At 49.3% G+C, this 16,585-nt stretch overlaps 1 protein-coding gene across 6 annotated transcripts in view; it reads left to right on the top strand.

Annotated features, from left to right (window-relative positions):
- The window catches only part of LOC137345944 (von Willebrand factor A domain-containing protein 7-like), a 79,381-nt gene that overhangs the window by 41,773 nt on the left and 21,023 nt on the right, over positions 1–16,585 (top strand). For all 6 annotated transcript variants that reach the window (XM_068009192.1, XM_068009191.1, XM_068009194.1 and 3 more), the window contains 3 exons: positions 6,035–6,195; positions 7,096–7,210; positions 14,048–14,249. In XM_068009192.1, the coding sequence (XP_067865293.1) occupies positions 6,035–6,195; positions 7,096–7,210; positions 14,048–14,249 (478 nt within the window). The remainder of the gene's footprint in view (positions 1–6,034; positions 6,196–7,095; positions 7,211–14,047; positions 14,250–16,585) is intronic.

Raw genomic sequence — 16,585 nt, 5'->3', positions numbered from 1 at the left:
GTCTTGCTGTTCGTTGGGGCCCAGTGCATGCTTCAACTTGTTTCGATGTAGGAGTCTTTTCTCTCTTGAGATTTACGTGTCTTCAGCGGGTCCGGAGGCTTGTGAGAAAGCGAGGGAGAGCCAGCCAGGAGAGAGGCTCTCTTTTCCAGGTTCAGTTACAATCTGCAGTTTGTGCCTTCAAACTGCCCTGTGAGCACAATTCAAACCTCCAAGTTGGCCAGCAGGTTAGTCATGTGACTAAGTTTTTTTTAACAAACTCTCCTGCATCTTTTGTAGATTCCAAAGCTCTCGCCGGGGGGGGTGGCGGCGGCGGTGGTGTAGTGCAGTCTCCCACCCCAAAGGATGTGGATCACCATTGCCCAGCCCAATCTCTGTTAATTGAATCAGTGAGCAATTCTTTTGTCTCTCCAAGCACTGTCTCTTAGTATGCAAATGTCCTCCAGCCAAGTGTCTGGTGATCGCTTGTAAAACAAATCATTTCTTCACTCCAGCAACAGTTTAAAATTAATGTTCGTATGACGAAATTAATATGCCTCATTCTTGGCAGGTGGGGGGGGGGGGGCGGTGGGTCTTCATGACGACTGTTAGAGCACAAAGGGGCTAATCTCCCATCAATTCTGTTTGATTCTTTCGCTCCACATGAACCTTTTAATCTCTTCCCTGCTCGCTCCCCATAGGCTTTCTGCTTTTTGAAGCAACCTTCTAAAAGAATTGATGGGCTCTACTTCAGCAATGCTGTTTGGCAGAGAATTCTGTATTCTAATCATGCTCTGTGCAAAGCTATTTTAATTTTAATCACTTTAAATGTGTGCCCCTTGATCACTGTTTAACCCATAATTCATAATTGTAATGACGTTTAGTTTAGTTTAGATTTTTAGTTTAGAGATACAGCACTGAAACAGGCCCTTCGGCCCACTGAGTCTGTGCCGACCATCAACCACCCATTTATACTAATCCTACACTAATCCCATATTCCTACCACATCCCCACCTGTCCCTATATTTCCCTACCACCTACCTATACTAGGGGCAATTTATAATGGCCAATTTACCTACCAACCTGCAAGTCTCTTGGCTGTGGGAGGAAACCGGAGCACCCGGAGAAAACCCACGCAGACACAGGGAGAACTTGCAAACTCCACACAACAGTACCCAGAATTGAACCCGGGTCGCTGGAGCTGTGAGGCTGCGGTGCTAACCACTGCGCCGCCCTTAGAATATGTGACTTAGAATATTGTCTGACATGCTGTCCAGAAGACTGTCCAGTTTCAGCCATTTGTGGTAATGTAGCTGATATATTGATATGACCATGTTTTGGTTTCTGGTCTCTAAGATGATGTGAACCACCTCCAACAGGACATAGATGGGCTAGCAGAATGGGCAGAGAGGTGGCAGATGGAATTTAATACTGACAAGTGTGAGGTGAGGCATTTTGGCAGAAGGAATAGGAAGAGGCAATATGTATTTAATGACTCAGTTCTAAAGAGTGTGCAGGAACAGAGGGACCTGAGGGTGCATATGCATAGATCTTTGAAGTGGCTGCTCATATTGAGAGAGTGGTTAGTAAAGCATATGGGATCTTGGATTTCATAAGTAGAGGCATTGAGTACAAAAGCAGGGACGTTATGCTAAAGCTCTGGTTAGGCCCCACTGGAATATTGCATCCAGTTCTGGTCACCACACTTCAGGTAGGATGTGAGGGTCCTTGAGAGGGCGCAGAGGAGATTTACCAGAATGGTTACAGGGGAGGGAGGATTTTAGTTACAAGATTAGGTTGGAAAAGCTGGGGTTGTTCTCCTCAGAACAAAGGAGATTGAAGGGAGATTTGCTAGAGGTGTACAAGATTATGACAGGCTTAGTTAAGTTAGACAAGGAAAAACTGTGCCCATTAACAAATGGTCCAAGGACTAGGGGACAAAACTTGAAAGTTTTGGGCAAAAGATGTAGGGGAATATGAGGAAGAACTTTTTTACGCAGCGGATGGTAAGGACCTAAAACTCGCTGCCCATAAGGATAGTGGAAGTGGAGACAATCAATGACTTCAAGAGGGAGTTGGATGGCCACCTGAGAGAAATAGACTTGCAGGGCTACGGGGATTGAGCTGGGGAGTGGGACTGACTGCATAGCTGCATGGAGAGCCGGCATGGACTCGATGGGCCGAATGTCCTCCTTCTGTGCTGCAACTGACTCTATGAAACACACTCTAGAAACTCTTGCCCCTCTCTGCCCTTTACACTACTACTAGCCCAGTCTATATTTGAATAATTAAGCTCCCCCATTATAACTACACTAGAATCCTTGCACCACTCTGTAATTTCCTTGCAAATTTGTTCCTCCTCATCCTTTCCACTAGCTGGGTCTTTAGACTACACCCAGCAATGCAATTACACCTTTTTTGTTCCTTAGCTGTAGTCAAATAGATTGTGTCCTTGACCCCTCTGGGACATCCTCTCTCCCTAATCAAAACCACCATTTCTCATCCTTTTATTGCTTCTTATCTTTCCTGAACACCTTGTATCCAGGAATAGTTAACACCCAATCTTGCCCTTCCTTGAGCCAGGCCTCTGTTATAGCCACAGCATCATACTTCCACATGTCAATCTGCACCTGTAATTCACCAATCATTAACAACACTATGTGCATTCACATACATGCACATTAACCCTGATTTAGTCTTTATTACTTTCTCCCTTACTATGACCTCACCTTATAACTTACTATTATTACTCGAGTGCTATCTTATCTCTCCCAGTATTCTGTGCACCTTGGTATTCCTCTCTGATATTTCCTCCTGGTTCCCACACCCTTGACAAGTTAGTTTAAAACCTCCCCAGTAGCATTAGCCAATGCCCCGCAAGTAACTCAGTCCTGGCTCTATTTAGGTGCAACCCATCTGGCCTGTACAGGTCCCATCCTCCCCAGCGCCAGTCCCAATGTACCAAGAATCTCATGCCCTCCCTCCTGCACCATCTTTCCAGCCACACATTCATCTATTTTATCCGTCAATTTCTATACTCACTTGCACATGGTACTGGGAGTAATCCAAAGGTTACTACTTTTGTGGTCCTGCTTGCTAATTTCCTACCTAGCTCCCTAAATTCTGACTGCAGGACCACATCCTTCTTCCTACCTATGTCGTTGGTACCAATGTGGACCATGACTTCTCACTGTTCACCCTCTCCTCTCAGGGTGCTCTGCAGCCATTCAGTGACATCCTTGACCCTGGCACCAGGGAGGCAACACACCGTCCTGGATTCACGTCTGCAGCCGCTTCCCTTTGAAAACTACTATTGACTCTCTTTCCACCACCCTAGCAGGCAGTGCTTTCCAAATCCTAGCCACTCGTTGCATGGAAAGTTTTTCCATGTCGCTCCATGTTAACATCCTGGAGAGTTAAGGGTTAAAGAGCAAATTTGCTTGTCTCTTGGAACAACAAGCTTTCCAATATATGCAAGCTACTTTCAGGACGGCAAGAGAGAAAAGCATAACTTGTCTTCTGCCTTTAATGTCTGGGTATCATCTGCAAGAAATGATTATGCAATGAAATGGGTGACAGGGAAGACATCAAACATCTGCGATTAAAGGATGACATTAGTAGCTGTAATCCCAAGTACAGCAACCCATTAATTAGAGTATAGAAAAACAACAGTAAAATAAAGCCCGATACAAAAACAAAATACTGTGGATGCTGGAAATCTGAAACAAAGACTGAAAATGCCGGAAAAAACAGAGTTAACGTTTCAGGCCGATGACCTTTCATCAGAGCTAATGCAAGGACATCACCCTGAAATATTAACTCTGTTTCTCTCTCCCCCGATGCTGCCTGACCCGCTGAGTATTTCCGGCATTTTCCGTTTTATGAAAAATGAAGACTACTGCTCAAAGGATTCAAGAACCACTAAGACAGGAAGATTTCCATGAGAATAGACTGTTTCTGAAGGATGCAGAATAAAATACATCATGGGGTCCTTAACTGTATGTACCTTTGATGCAGCCGAAATCAGGTATATAATGGAACATGGTTAACAATATTGCTTTGTAGAGCTCTAAAGATACAGAAAATCATTCTTTGTGTACAGTACAGATCGATCACCTGTGTTGTGCATGAATAAAGTTTGTTCTGTGTATCCGTGCTTACTTGAGGACTAGAGAAGGAAGGAGTTTGATTAACAGCTAATTGTTCACATAACATCCCAACACACTGAAACATAGGACCATAAGAAACAGGGGCAGTCGTAGGCCACATGGCCCCTCCAGCTTGCTCCATCATTCAATAAAATCACGGCTGATTTTCTCCCTTAACTCCACTTTCCTGCCCTATTCCCATATCTCTTAATTACCTTGGTGCACAAAAACCTATCAAACACAGTCTTGAATCTACTCATCAACTGAGTATCCACAGCTCTCTGGGGTAGAGAAATCCACCCCTGGAATTCTGTGAGTGAGTGAAGAGGTTTCTCCTCATCTCAGCCCTAAATGGCCGAATCCTTGTTCTGAAACGTTTGACTGTTGTGGGATGACCTTAAGAGAGGACCACCTTAAGAGTTGCAAGTGAAGTTCACTGGAGGAAGTGATGTCGTAACACACATGACCAGGGAGTTGTCGGTGTAGCCTGACAGAGTATGATGTGTTTGGATGTGGCTCATGCAGTACCTGTTTGGATAGATATGTTCTAGTTAAATTGTAATAAAAACCCACATTTTATTTGGATATTACTGGCAGACCTTTGAATCTTACAATAGTTCACACTCAGTAGAACAAGTAATATTACAGTGACCCTTAATTCTAGACTCTCCAGCCAGGGAACATAACCTCTCAGCATCTACCCTGTCAAGTCATCTAAGAATTTTTATGTTTCAATGTGATCACCTCTTATTCTTCTAAACTCCAGAGAACATAGATCCATTCTACTCAATCACTCCTCATAGGACAACCTCTTATCTCAAGAATCAATCAAGTAGGCTTTGTTGCACTCCCTTCAAAGGCAAATATAACGTTCTGTAGGTAAGGAGACCAAGACAGTACTCAGTAGTCCAGGTGTGAGCTCACCAAAGCACTATATACCTGCTGCAAGACTTCCATACTCTTATACACCAAACCCCTTATAATAAAGGCTAATTTAACATTTGCCTTTCTAATTGCTTGCTCTACCTGCATGTTAACTTCCTGTGATTCAGGTACAAGGACACCCAAATCCCTCTGCACGCCTTGGCGCTGAATTTGACCTTGAGATGTGCTTCAGACCACAAACCCGTGCCATCACCAAGAACGCCTACTGCCATGTCTGTAACATTGCCCAACTCCACCCGTGTCTCAGCCTCAAGTGTTGCTGAACCCCCTCATCCATGCCTTTGTTACCTCTTGACTATTCCAGCACTCTCCTGGCTGGCCTCTTGCCTTCCAGCTTCCATAAAATTGAGCTCATCCAAAACTCTGCTGCCTTTATCCTAACTCGTGACAACTCCCATTCACCTATTACTCTTGTGCTCGCTGACCTACACCGGGTCCCAGTCCAGCAACGCCTTGATTTTAAAATTCTCATCCTTGTTTGCAAATGCCTCCATGGCCTTCCCCCGACTCTATCGCTCTCATCTCCTCCAGCCCCACGACCTTCTGAGATCTTTGTGCTCTTCCAATTCCAGCCTCTTGCACATTCCTGGTTTTGATTGTTCCGCAATTATGGCCTTGCCTTCAGCTGCCTAGGCCCTAAGCTCTGGAATTCCCTTCATAAACCTCTCTGCCTCCCTCTCCTCCTTTAAGATGCTCCTTGGAACCTAGCTCTTTGACCAAGCTTTTGGTCATCTGTCCTAATATCTCCTTATGCTGCAAAATGTCAAATTTTATTTGATAATGCAGCTGTGAAGTGCCTTGGATGTTTTAGTATGTTAAAGGCTTTGTATAAATGCAAGTTTCTGTCGTTGCCAATATTTACCAGTCTCTCATTTTTTTTTTAGAAAAAGGTTCTGCTTTCCTATTCTTCCAACCAAAGTGGTTAATTTCACACGGGCTCTTTCTTTTTTAACATCTGAATCTAGGAAGGAACTACACTATCTCCATCCGGGTGCTGAGTGAGATGGATGACATTACCATTGAAAAGTTGTTGATCTTCGACGAAAATGGGAAGCTGCAGTTCCAAAGGAAATGTCAGCAAACCAGCCATGGTAAAGCTGTGGTGAAGCTGGAATTCCCCCTTACGGTGAGTGTAGGCTAGTAGGCAACAGGCCCACCAGTCAGGACTGGTTAATATGCAGTGAAGGAACGGCGATGTAGTTCCAAGTCAGGATGCTGTGTGACTTGGAGGGGAACTGGCAGGGTGGTGGTGTTCCCCTGCGTCTGCTGCCCTTGTCCTTGTAGGTGGTAGAGATTACGGGCTTGGAAGGTGCTGTTGAAGGAGCCTTGGTAAGTTGCTGCAGTGCATCTTGTAAACGGTACACACTGCTGCCACTGTGTGTCAGTGGTGGAGGGTGTGAATGCTGAAGGTGTTGGATGGGGTGCCAATCAAGCGGGCTGCTTTGTCCTGGATGGCATCGAGCTTCTTGCACCCATCCAGGCAAGTGGAGAGTATTCCATCACACTCTTGACTTGTGCCTTGTAGATGGTGGACAGGCTTTGGGGAGTCAGGAGGTGAGTTACTTGCCGCAGGATTCCTGTGACTGATCTACTCCTTGTTCCCCAGCACTTTCACTCAACTATTGGCAGAAGCCATTTCAGCTACCAAGCCCTTCCTTGTAGGAACCCTCACCTAAAGCCCCCTCCTCTCTTTTTCTAATTTTTCAAGGAAAGCTGCTGAAGGCTTTTCTCTTCAGTTCCTCTTTCGCCCCTTCCCACTTCTCCATTCTCTCCCCTTTTCCATTCTCTCCCCTTTTCCATTCTCTCCCCTTTTCCTTCCACCACGCTTGGCTTGATTGTTTTTCTCGGGAATGAGATGCTCCGGTGACAGGAGGAGAGCTAGATGTTTGCGGGTGGTGGCTGGGATCATGTAAAACTGGAATGTCCACTTAATTCCATGGGGCTGAAGCAGCAGCAGGGCCACGAGCACTCTCTGTTAGTTGGTGACCAGAACACATTGTGATGACCCATGTCATTGTCCTTTCAGCCTTCAAGGCTGGGAATCAGTGGAAGAACAGGAGGAGGCCTGAACTTCACGAGAGTGCACGCGAACCTGATCAGCACGGAGGCAGTTCAGGTGCTGAGGAAAGTTGGTGAAAGTGGTAAGGATCTTCCCGGTTTGACCAAGCAAAGAACTTAACAAGGCTTCTTTTTTTCATCTGTGTTATCATAGATTCATAGAATGATTATAGCGCAGAAGGAGGCTGTGTGATGTGGTCATCAATATGAGCACCCACTATGTCTGCCCTGGGAATGTTTGATGGGGACAGTGTAGAGGGAGCTTTACACTGTATCTAACCCCGTTTTTTTTCTTCTTTTCTTCAAGGTACCTCTGTCTACCTTTTCAATACTGAGAATTGCAGTGTTAGTACACCAGTGTAACAGTGTAGAGGCAGCTTTACTCTGTATCTATCCCTGTTTTTTTTTTCTTTTCTTTTCGAACCTGCTTTTTTTATTGGGACAGTGTAAAAGGAGCTTTACTCTGCATCTAACCCTGTGCTGTACCTGTCCTGGGAGTATTTGATGGGGACAGTGTAGAGGGAGCTTTACTCTGTATCGAACCCCGTTTTTTTTTTTCTAACCCCATTTTTTTTTACTTATAAGGTGGCCTTTATACCCCAGGCCCCTTTTATATATTATATGTCAAGGGGGCCTTTATTCCTCAGGCCCCCTTTATATACATACTTAAAACAGAAATAAACAAAAACTCAAATTAAAATGCCATTCTCGGCGTCGACAATGCACTCCAGTCCCTGCGGTGTCCTCCAGTCGCAGAAAGCCTCAAGCGTACCGGCAGACACCGCATGCTCCTTCTCCAGGGACACCCGGGCGCGAACGTAATCTCGGAAGAGGGGCAGGCAATCAGGGCGGACGGAACCCCCCCTGATGGGCTGCAGCCTGGATCTGTGAATTGCCACCTTGGCCAGGCCCGGGAGCAGACCGACGAGGAGATCCTCATCCCGGCCCACCCCACTCAGCACCGGGTGCCCAAAGATCAGGAGCGTGGGGCTGAAGTGCAGTCAAAACCTGAGGAGCAGCCCCTTTAAATACTCAAACAGGGGCTGCAACCTCGCATACTCCATGTATACATGGAACACAGACTCACCCAGGCTGCCTGTAATTTCTGTCGTGAACCTACTTAAAAGTCTATTGTATGGGACTGCCCTGTGCAGCACCCGTCACCTCAGGTCCCCGATGTAAAGGGGGAGGACTCCCGCATACAGAGACCTCCACCGGGGATTCCCCTCGCCGCCAGATGGCAACACAGACCATCAGGACGTGTCCAGGTAGCTGACATGGGCGAGGAAGTGGAGAGTGTGCAGAAGCAGCCCGTACAGGAAACCCCACTGCACCGTGTGAAATGGCAGAGAGGGTATTTCCGAGAGGCGGCTCAGGTTGTGTGGGACCGGCTCCCGAGAAGGGTTTCGGGGCCTGGGTCCGATGAGTAGTTCTGGCCGAAGGTCTGCTGGCATTTGTGCATCCTCCGCAAGTCAACGGGATCTGTGACCGTGAGGAGCACGTAATCATCGTAAGCCGAGAGGACAACCTGCATGGCTGGCCCGTGCAGAACCAAACCCGTCAACCTCCTGCGAAGCAGGCACAGGAATGGCTCCACGCAGATGATATATATTTGGCTGGACATGGGGCATCCCTGATGCACTCCTCTCCCAAAGCGAAGGGGTGCTGTCAAGGACCCGTTAACTTTGACCAGACACTCTGCGGCGGCATTTAAATGTCAGACCCGGCCACAAAGTGTGGCCCGAGTCCGAACGCGCGCAGAGTCCCGAAAAGATATTCGTGATCCACCCTGTCGGACACCTTCTCCTGATTGAGGGAGAGAAAGGCGACCGACAGACCAGTCCTCTGGGAAAGATGGATCAGGTCCCGGACCAGGTGGATGTTTTCCTGGATGGACCGGCCCGGGACTGAGTAGGACTGTTCGGGGTGGATCATGTGGGCCAGCACGGAGCCCAGGCGGGTAGACGTAGCCCGGACAAAGAGGAGAGAGGAGGCCATCTCCCGCCCCGCCAGCGCCCACAGGCCCAGCACATGGGGCAGCGTTTTCACCCATAACCAGTTCAGGTACATCCTGGTTGTGAGTGGATTTTTGCTGGGAGGGCCGACCCATCAGGGCCTCGCCCTCCCCTCCACTCAGGGCAGCTGACCCAGTGGCAGATGGGAAGGCTTCTCCAGGAGCGTCCCCAGGCTCCCCCATCACAAGCAGGGCTTCACTTGATCCCTCAGGAGGAGCCACTTGTACAGGGGTCTCCCCCTCCCCTCCAGCCTGAGGGGTATGGAGCTCCTGCCAGGCTTTACAGCCTTGATGGTGGTGGTGGCAGGGGGAGCCTGGGGACCCGAAGCAGGAGACTGCTCCCCTCCAGCGGATGGTCCTGCCCCTCAGGGTCCTGTGTTACCTCCGTGTTACCTCTTTTTCCCACTAGGATGTGTAGGCTCAGAGACTGCCATGTCATCAGAGGCCTCCGCCTCCGCACCCTCCTTTTGCTTGGTTACCCTGGGCCTGAGCCCAGCCCTAGGGCAGGTGGGTTCGCTGGGAGCGGGCCTTGGGCTGAGATTAGGCTCGGTTTGTGTCATGGTGTCCAGGGGGAGGGTGGGGGGGGGGGGGCGCCTGTCGGTGTTATTCTTTCTCCACATCTTCCTTCCACTCGGACGGGCACTCCCCCCTCCCCACCGGAGGCCGTGAAAATTACAGCCTCTGGAACTGTCTGTTGGAGATGTAGGGGGAATGGGAGGAGGTGCAGCGGCGCCACCCTGGGCCACCGAGGTGGAGTTGGCGGCCGGGAAATTGGGGCAGTTCTTACGAACGTGCCCCACCTCCCTGAAGTCATGGCACCGCGCCCCGTCTGAGGTCGAAAAAATGTGGTAGGCCGACCCCTGGAACTCAGCATTAAATTGGCCCTCCAAGACCTCCTCCCGCGCCAGTTGCATAAATAGCTGGCAGCGGAAGGAGTAGACATTTGGGATGATCCCCGACCTTACCTCTCCCAGATGGCGCAGGTGGGGGAAGAGGAGCTCACTGGGAATGAAGGTGGTATGACAGACAACAGTTCAATCAAACAGTCCTGTACAAACTCTTCTGGTCTTGTGGCTGGGGAGAGGTGTCTTCACCTGGGTCAGCCGAAAGCTACTCAGGAACTATCTGTCTTCTGCTTTCTTCTTAGCCAGGCAGCTCCAGCTGACCCAGGCTGGGCAATTGGGGTGGGGAGGGAGCTTCCTTGTATGTTTAGTGCAACTGCACAGCACCCTGCAGAATTGTACAGCCCCCACTGCTTGCTCTTCTGGCCTGTCCCAACAGTCCAAATCAAATTAAAGTCTGTTGCTCGACAGCCAACTCGAAACAGAGCCTTATGTTTGAAAGATCTTTTCCTCCTCTGTAGCAAAAGTTGTTCAAAATGTCACAGCGCTCTCCTCAGCTCTCCCTCTCCAGCAGCACCTCCAGCAACTGACTGCAATACTGTTAGCTGTTGCTCCTTGATGCACTCAGCACTCAGGTGTCCCCATTAGGCAGCAGCAAACCCCATTTTATTTCTTTTTCTTTATGTAACCCGTTTTTTTTTATGTCGGGGGGTCTTTGTTCCTCAAGCATTTTATAAAAATAACTTTATTCAAAAAGCAGAAAAATAAAACAAACTCAAATTAAAATGCCATTCTCGGCGTCGATGATGCACTCCAGTCCCTGCGGCGCCCACTGGTCGCCGAAGGCCTCAAGCGTACCATGCTCCTTCTCCAGGGACACCCGGGCGCGAACGTAACCGCGGAAGAGGGGCAGGCAATCAGGGAGGATGGATCCCCCCGACGGCCCGCAGCCTGGACCTGTGAATTGCCACCTTGGCCAGGCCCAGGAGCAGACCGACGAGGAGATCCTCCTCCCGGCCCACGCCCCTCCGCACCGGGTGCCCAAAGATCAGGAGCGTGGGACTGAAGTGCAGCCAGAACGTGAGGAGCAGCCCCTTCAGATACTCAAACAGGGGCTGCAACCTCGCACATTCCATATATAGCTGAAACACGGACTCGTCCAGGCCGCAGAAAGTACAGGCAGCCTGGGAGTCCATGAACCTACTTAAAAGTCTATTGCACGGGACTGCCCTGTGCAACACCCTCCACCCCAGGTCCCCGATGTAAAGGGGGAGGACTCCCGCATAGAGAGACCTCCATAGGGGTTTCCCCTCGCCGCCGGATGGCAACGCGGACCGCCAGGGCGTGTCCGGCCGGCTGACGAGGGTGAGGAAGTGGAGAGTGTGCAGGAGCAGCCCGTACAGGAAACCCCTCCACACCGATTGGAATGACATGGAGGCCATTTACGAGAAGCGGCTCGGGTTGTGTGGGACTGGCTCCCGAGGAGGGTTTCGGGGCCTGGGTCCGATGAGCAGTTCCGGCCGAGCGGGGGGTCAGCTTGCAGACATGGCACCGCACCCCGTCCGTGGTCCAGAAGACGCGATAGGCCGTCCCCTGGAACTCCACATTGCAGTGGCCGTCCAAGACCTCCTCCCTCACCAGCTGCATAAATAGCTGGCGGTGGAAGGAGGCTGTTTCACCGAAGACCGAGCGGGACTGGGGTGATCCCCGACCTCACCTCCCCCAGATGGTGCAGGTGGGGGAGGAGGAGCTCACTGGGAATGAAGGGCGGGACGTTAGACAGCATTACCCGCTTCACAGTGGCCCCAGGAGGGTCCACGGGCAGGACGGTCCCCCCCCCCACAGTGAGCCCTTACTAAGGGCCAGGGACACCTCCCACCCGGTCTTCAGGAAGAACACAGTCTTCCCGTACAACTTCCAGGCTGCAACAATGGCCGAAGGGCCGACAACCTCGGCCATCGCCTTTACGCAAGTCTCAATAGACATGTTGGGGTGAGCATAGCTCTTTACCCCATGACTAGAAGTGATCAGCTTGAATGGTGACAGGGCCACATGGGCGGCCGCAGAGGCTGCAACCGCATAGGTATTAGAGGGCCCCGTCACCGGCTAAACCTCAATTGTAGGCCTGCAGATTTCAAATAAAGCAAGCAAATTAGTAAATAAATGTATAATAAGTTAGGGGAGAGGCAGAGGGAAACTGAGGCGGAAAAGGGATGCTGGGAGTGCAGACTTGCTTCACCAAGAAGGTATGATAGACAACAGTTCAATCAAGCAGTCCTTTACAAGCTATTCTGGTCTTCCAGTTGGGGAGAGGTGTCTTCACCTGGGTCAGCCGAGAGCTGCCCAGGCACGATCTGTCTTCTGCTTTCTTCTTAGCCAGGCAGCTTCAGCTGACCGAGGCTGGGCAATTGGGGTGGGGAGGGAGCTTCCTTGTATGTTTGGTGCAACCGCACAGCTGCCTGCAGAATTGTACAACCCCCACTCCTTGTTCGTCTGGCCTCTCCAACCTCTCCCAAAAATCCAAATAAATATAAGTCTGGTGCTCGACACCTACCTCGAAATTTAGCCTTATTCCAAAGTCTTTCCCCTGCAGCAAAAGTTGTTCAAAGGTTTTTGCAGTTCTCTCCTTAGCTCTCTAAGCCGGGCTGTACCTGACCGGGGAGTGTTTGGATGGGGACTGTGTAGAGGGATTTTACTCTGTATATAAGCCGGGCTGTACCTGACCTGGGAGTGTTTGGATGGGGACTGTGTAGAGGGAATTTACTCTGTATCTAAGCCGGGCTGTACCTGACCTGGGAGTGTTTGATGGGGACTGTGTAGAGGGATTTTACTCTGTATCTAAGCTGGGCTGTACCTGACCTGGGAGTGTTTGATGGGGACTGTGTAGAGGGATTTTACTCTGTATCTACGCCGGGCTGTACCTGAACTGGGAGTGTTTGATGGGGACTGTGTAGAGGGAATTTACTCTGTATCTAAGCCGGGCTGTACCTGACCTGGGAGTGTTTGGATGGGGACTGTGTAGAGGGATTTTACTCTGTATATAAGCCGGGCTGTACCTGACCTGGGAGTGTTTGGATGGGGACTGTGTAGAGGGAATTTACTCTGTATATAAGCCGGGCTGTACCTGACCTGGGAGTGTTTGATGGGGACTGTGTAGAGGGATTTTACTCAGTATATAAGCCGGGCTGTACCTGACCTGGGAGTGTTTGATGGGGACTGTGTAGAGGGATTTTACTCTGTATCTAAGCCGGGCTGTACTTGCCCTGGGAGTGTTTGATGGGGACTGTGTAGAGGGATTTTACTCTGTATCTAAGCCGGGCTGTACTTGCCCCTGGGAGTGTTTGATGGGGACTGTGTAGAGGGATTTTACTCTGTATATAAGCCGGGCTGTACCTGACCTGGGAGTGTTTGGATGGGGACTGTGTAGAGGGAATTTACTCTGTATCTAAGCCGGGCTGTACCTGACCTGGGAGTGTTTGATGGGGACTGTGTAGAGGGATTTTACTCTGTATCTAAGCCGGGCTGTACCTGAATGGGAGTGTTTGATGGGGACTGTGTAGAGGGAATTTACTCTGTATCTAAGCCGGGCTGTACCTGACCTGGGAGTGTTTGGATGGGGACTGTGTAGAGGGATTTTACTCTGTATATAAGCCAGGCTGTACCTGACCTGGGAGTGTTTGATGGGGACTGTGTAGAGGGATTTTACTCAGTATATAAGCCGGGCTGTACCTGACCTGGGAGTGTTTGATGGGGACTGTGTAGAGGGATTTTACTCTGTATCTAAGCCGGGCTGTACTTGCCCTGGGAGTGTTTGATGGGGACTGTGTAGAGGGATTTTACTCTGTATCTAAGCCGGGCTGTACTTGCCCCTGGGAGTGTTTGATGGGGACTGTGTAGAGGGATTTTACTCTGTATCTAAGCCGGGCTGTACCTGCCCTGGGAGTGTTTGAGGGGGCCACTGGGTGCCTGATGCAAGACAATTTTTCTTTTACCTCCCAGCACTGAGACAACATTCACCTGAAGATGATGTGTATTGAAATGAATGATTTTCTGTATTTAACCAGGTGTTTTGTCCCCCGGAGAAAATACTACAGTTTCAGTTCTTGTTGCTAATGAGGGAAATGGAATGGAGTTCACCTTTGAGGTGAAGGATGAACTTGGCCTTCTAAAGGACTTCAGTCCCAAAAAGCAGCACCTAAATCCAGGCCAGAACATCACTGTCACGGCATTGTTCGAGGCTGAAGGAATACACAACAGCACGTCCGGGTAGGTCAGCATGACTCAGTGTAAATGCCATCAGCACAAAACAAGTAATGGAGCCCGAATTGTAAATAAAGAAGGAGATCTCGACAGCCTTGCAGTAATATCTCTCCATAGCCCTGCAAATTTTCCTACTTCAAGTATTAAGCTTTCGAAAGTTACCTTAAATCTGCTTCCACCAGCCTTTCAGGCAGGGCAATCCAGATCGTAAATCACTGTGTAGAAAAAGGACACCTCATGCCACCTCTGGTTCCTTTGCCAGTCACCTTCATATGTTTCCCCTGGTTCCAGATCCTTCTGCCATTGGAGACAGCTTCTTCTTATTTATGGTTTTGAAAACCTGTACTAAATCGCTCCTTAACTTTCATCGCCCTAAGGAGACTAATACCAGCTTCTCCAGTCTCTCCGTCTAACTGAAATCTCCCTGACATTCTAGTAAATCGTCTTTGCGCCCTTTCCAAAGCTGCTGACATACTTTCAGAAGTGTGAAGCCCAGACCTGGCCATAATACTCAAACTGGGCCTTAACCGGTGTTTTGTAAAGGTTTGCCTTAACCCAGTCTCAATCGAACATTGGATCGTACTCCTTTGTATTAGCGTCTGAGAAGTGGGAGGGAGTGATTGAGTGAGGCTGGACAGTCTGGTCTTGTTGCAAAGGCCATGTCCAGTTCTGCTTCTCAAGAACAAAGAACAGTACAGCACAGGAACAGGCCATTCAGCCCTCTAAGCCTGCGCTGATCTTGATGCCTGCCTAAACTAAAACTATTTGCCAAGATGCCTCTTAAACGTCGCTATCGTAACTGCTTCCACCACCTCCCCCGGCAGCAAGTTCCAGGCACTCACCACCCTCTGTGTAAAGAACCTGCCTCACACATCCCCTCTAAACTTTGCCCCTCTCACCTTAAACCTCTGTCCCCGAGTAACTGACTCTTCCACCCTGGGAAAAAGCTTCTGACTATCCACTCTGTCCATACCGCTCATAACTTTGAATCATGTCGCCCCTCCACCTCCATCGTTCCAGTGAAAACAATCCGAGTTTATCCAACCTCTCCTCATAGCTAATGCCCTCCAGACCAGGCAACATCCTGGTAAACCTCCTCTGTACCCTCTCCAAAGCCTCCACGTCCTTCTGGTAATGTGGTGACCAGAATTGCACGCAATATTATAAGTGTGGCCTAACTAAGGTTCTGTACAACTGCAGCATGCCTTGCCAATTTTTATACTCTGTGCCCCGACCGATGAAGGCAAGCATGCTGTATGCCTTCTTGACTACCTTATCCACCTGCGTTGCCACTTTCAGTGACCTGTGGACCTGTACGCCCAGATCTCTCTGCCTGTCAATACTCCGAAGGGTTCTGCCATTTACTGTATACTTCCCACCTGCATTAGACCTTCCAAAATGCATTACCTCACATTTGTCCGGATTAAACTCCATCTGCCATTTCTCCGCCCAAGTCTCCAACCGATCTATATCCTGCTGTATCCTCTGACAATCCTCATCACTATCCGCAACTCCACCAACCTTTGTGTCGTCCGCAAACTTACTAATCAGACCAGCTACATTTTCCTCCAAATCATTTATATATACTACAAAGAGCAAAGGTCCCAGCACTGATCCCTGCGGAACACCATGAGTCACAGTCCTCCATTCAGAAAAGCACCCTTCCACTGCTACCCTCTGTCTTCTATGACTGAGCCAGTTCTGTATCCATCTTGCCAGTTCACCTCTGATCCCGTGTGACTTCACCTTTTGTACCAGTCTGCCATGAGGGACCTTGTCAAAGGCTTTACTGAAGTCCATATAGACAACATCCACTGCCCTTCCTTCATCAATCATCTTTGTCACTTCCTCAAAAAACTCAATCAAGTTAGTGAGACATGACCTCCCCTTCACAAAACCATGCTGCCTCTCGCTAATAAATTTGTTTGTTTCCAAATGGGAGTCAATCCTGTCCCGAAGAATCCTCTCTAATAAATTCCCTACCACTGATGTAAGGTTCACCGGCCTATAATTTCCTGGATTATCCTTGCCACCCTTCTTAAACAAAGGAACAACATTGGCTATTCTCCAGTCCTCTGGGACCTCACCTGTAGCTAATGAGGATACAAAGATTTCTGTCAAGGCCCCAGCAATTTCTTCCCTTGCCTCCCTCAGTATTCTGGGGTAGATCACATCAGGCCCTGGGGACTTATCTACCTTAATGCTTTGCAAGACGCCCAACACCTCCTCCTTTTTGATACCGACATGACCGAGACTATCTACACTCCCTTCCCTCGGCTCATCATCCACCAAGTCCTTCTCTTTGGTGAATACTGATGCAAAGTACTCATTTAGTACCTCGC

This window comes from Heterodontus francisci, chromosome 29 (assembly GCF_036365525.1).
Source record: "Heterodontus francisci isolate sHetFra1 chromosome 29, sHetFra1.hap1, whole genome shotgun sequence".
NCBI classification, from domain to species: domain Eukaryota; kingdom Metazoa; phylum Chordata; class Chondrichthyes; order Heterodontiformes; family Heterodontidae; genus Heterodontus; species Heterodontus francisci.
Note: the sequence above shows the minus strand (reverse complement) of the source record. Positions and strands in the feature narration are given on the sequence as shown.